General features: G+C 49.8%; 1 protein-coding gene across 1 annotated transcript; it reads left to right on the forward strand.

Moving 5' to 3' along the window:
• Positions 1-537: 537 nt before the first annotated feature.
• Positions 538-2957, forward strand: LOC124028668 (protein CLEC16A-like; the record flags this gene model as incomplete). The annotated part of the gene is made up of 3 exons (XM_046340669.1): positions 538-723; positions 2128-2763; positions 2812-2957. Coding segments are annotated over 2 exons (782 nt in total), but the record flags the coding sequence as incomplete, so codon positions are not given.
• Between the last annotated feature and the right edge of the window lie 494 nt (positions 2958-3451).

The following is a 3451-nucleotide window of genomic DNA, read 5'->3' on the forward strand; positions in this document are numbered from 1 at the left end:
TCGTTCTGTAGGTTGGATGTTTAGTGTCTAGCACCCAGAGGGAGGGAGGGAGGGAGGGAGGGAGGGAGGGAGAGGGAGGGAGGGAGGGAGGGAGGGAGGGAGGGAGGGAGGGAGGGAGGGAGGGAGGGAGGAGAGAGAGAGAGGAGAGAGGGAGAGACTGTTTAGTGGTCTAGCACCCAGAGAGAGAGAGAGAGAGAGACTGTTTAGTGGTCTAGCACCCAGAGAGAGAGAGAGAGAGAGACTGGGAGAGAGAGAGACTGGGACAGAGACAGAGACAGAGAGACTGGGAGAGAGCGAGACTGTTTAGTGGTCTAGCACCCAGAGAGAGAGAGAGACTGGGAGAGGAGAGAGACTGAGAGACAGAGACAGAGAGAGACTGTTTAGTGGTCTAGCACCCAGAGAGAGAGAGTGGGACAGAGTCAGAGAGACAGAGAGACTTAAGTGTCTAGCACTCAGGAATGTGTCGTTCTCTTTACCTCAGTGTGTCCTGCATCCGTGTGTTTATTGACATACCAACTCAATCTAATTGTTATTTAGATTTTTCTTTTTACATAATTACACGTGTGTGTGTGTGTGTGTGTTGTATTGCAGGGTTTGCGGTGGCTCACTGTGTCTCTCAGCACAGCCTGTCCCCCCTCTCCTCCCCCTCCCCACCCTCCTCAGGCAGCACGGGACGATGTGACTCTGTTACAGCCAGTACGATATCAGCCAACAGCCCTACAGGTAACACACACACACACACACACACACACACACACACACACACACACACACACACACACACACACACACACACACACACACACACACACCAGTACGATATCAGCCAACAGCCCTACAGGTAACACACACACACACACACACCAGTACGATATCAGCCAACAGCCCTACAGGTAACACACACACACACACACACACACACACACACACACACACACACACACACACACACACACACACACACACACACACAGTACGATATCAGCCAACAGCCCTACAGGTAACACACACACACACACACACACACACACACACACACACACACACACACACACACACACACACACACACACACACACACACACACACACACACACCAGTACGATATCAGCCAACAGCCCTACAGGTAACACACACACACACACACCAGTACTATATGTGCTAGGCTTTGATAACAGTTGTCTCTAGCTATCGTTAGCTCTAGATGCTAGGCTTATATAACAGTCGTCTGTAGCTACTGTTAGCTCTAGATGCTAGGCTTAGATAGTAGCTATCGTTAGCTCTAGATGCTAGGCTTATATAACAGTTGTCTTTAGCTAGATGCTAGAGCTAACAATACCTAAAGACAACTGTTATCTTTGTTGTTTGCTCTAGATTCTAGGCTTAGATAAGTTGTCTGTAGCTATTGTTAGCTCTAGATGCTAGGCTTAGATAGTAGCTATCATTAGCTAGATGCTAGACTTAGACAGCAGTTGTCTGTAGCGATCGTTAGCTCTAGATGTTAGGCTTAGATAGGCAGCGATCTGTAGCGATCGTTAGCTGTAGATGCTAGGCTTAGATAGCAGTTGTCTGTAGTGATCGTTTGCTCTAGATGCTAGGCTTAGATAGCAGTTGTCTGATATCTTCAATGATCATTTGCTGCTATCTAAGCCTAGCATCTAGCGATAACGATCGCTACAGACAACTGCTATATTAGCCTAGCATCTAGAGCTAAATATAGCTACAGACAGCTGCTATATTAGCCTAGCATCTAGAGCAAACAATAGCTACAGATAGCTCGATGCTAGGCTTAGATAGCGTTGTCTGTAGCGATCGTTAGCTCTAGATGCTAGGCTTAGATAGCAGTTGTCTGTAGCGATCGTTAGCTCTAGATGCTAGGCTTAGATAGCAGCTGTCTCGTAGCTCTAGATTGGTTAGCTCTAGATGCTAGGCTTAGATAGCAGTTGTCTGTAGCTATCGTTAGCTCTAGATGCTAGGCTTAGAAGTTGTCTGTAGCTATCGTTAGCTCTAGATGCTAGGCTTAGATAGCAGTCGTCTGTAGCTATCGTTAGCTCTGGATGCTAGGCTTAGATGGCAGTCGTCTGTAGCTAACCGGTTGAGCTAACACTAACCCCTCTTCCTCCTCAGATGAGGAGACGTTCTTGGAGCACACCCCTCCTTCGTCCTCCGGTGGAGTGGGAGGAGGAAGAGGAGGAGAGTTAACCGGTTCTTGTTCCCCTGTCCCGTCTGTCCTGGCCCCCAGCCTCACCCCTGCCTCCCAGCCTAACATCTCTCTACTGACAGACGACAACACAGACTCTCTGAGCGTCGAGTCACTGACCCTGCTACCCCCGGCTGACCACCTGCAAGCACTAGGCTCACACACACACCTCGGCACTGATACGGCTATCAGAGAGGAGGAGGAGGAGGAGGGGCTAGAGAAGAGAGAAGGGAAGGAGCCAAAGGAGGAAGTGGAAGGGTCGGCGATGGAGGAAGAGGAGGAGGAGGAGGAGGAGACTGAAACCGAAACAACAATTCAAGAGACAGCTGAAGCAGAGATGGGAACGCCCACTGAGCAAGACACGCCCCTAGAGGCAGAGGGAGACACACCCCTTTCTTCTGAGGGAGACACACCCCTTTCAGCTGCATCAGAAGGGGAGGAGACTGGTCAGGACACACCCACGGGAGAGGAAGCAGAGAAAGACACACCTCCGAAAGAGGACACGCCCACAGAAACACCCTGATTAAAGAGGACACGCCCACAGAAACACCCTGATTAAAGAGGACACAGAAACACCCTGATTAGAGGACAGAAACACCCTGATTAAAGAGGACACGCCCACAGAAACACCCTGATTAGAGGACAAACCCACCCTGATTAAAGAGGACACGCCCACAGAAACACCCTGATTAGAGGACAAACCCACCCTGATTAAAGAGGACACGCCCACAGAAACACCCTGATTAGAGGACACGCCCACAGAAACACCCTGAAACACGCCCCTGTGTGATAGGACAGGAGAGTAGTCCCGCCTTTCTAAAATCACCCCTCCCTTTCCAGTTGTTTTGAGCAGATCTCTGTCTCTCACACAGCAGTAGAGAGAGCAGATCCCTGTATCTGTAGAGAGACAGAGAGAGAGACAGAGAGAGACAGAGAGAGACAGAGAGAGACAGAGAGAGACAGAGAGAGAGAGAGAGACAGAGAGAGAGAGACAGAGAGAGAGAGAGAGAGACACAGAGAGAGACACAGAGAGAGACACAGAGAGAGAGACACAGAGAGAGACACAGAGAGAGAGACAGAGAGAGAGAGAGAGAGAGACTGGGACAGAGAGAGAGAGAGAGACACAGAGAGAGAGAGACTGGGACAGAGAGAGAGAGAGACTGGGACAGAGAGAGAGAGAGAAGTGTTCCTGCTCCAGCAGTTTCTGTTGCTTTATAAAAGAGCTTTTAGACTCTCAACGTTTCATTGTTC

The sequence above is a fragment of the Oncorhynchus gorbuscha genome, unplaced genomic scaffold (genome assembly GCF_021184085.1).
Source record: "Oncorhynchus gorbuscha isolate QuinsamMale2020 ecotype Even-year unplaced genomic scaffold, OgorEven_v1.0 Un_scaffold_4634, whole genome shotgun sequence".
In the NCBI taxonomy this organism is placed as follows: Eukaryota; Metazoa; Chordata; class Actinopteri; order Salmoniformes; family Salmonidae; genus Oncorhynchus; species Oncorhynchus gorbuscha.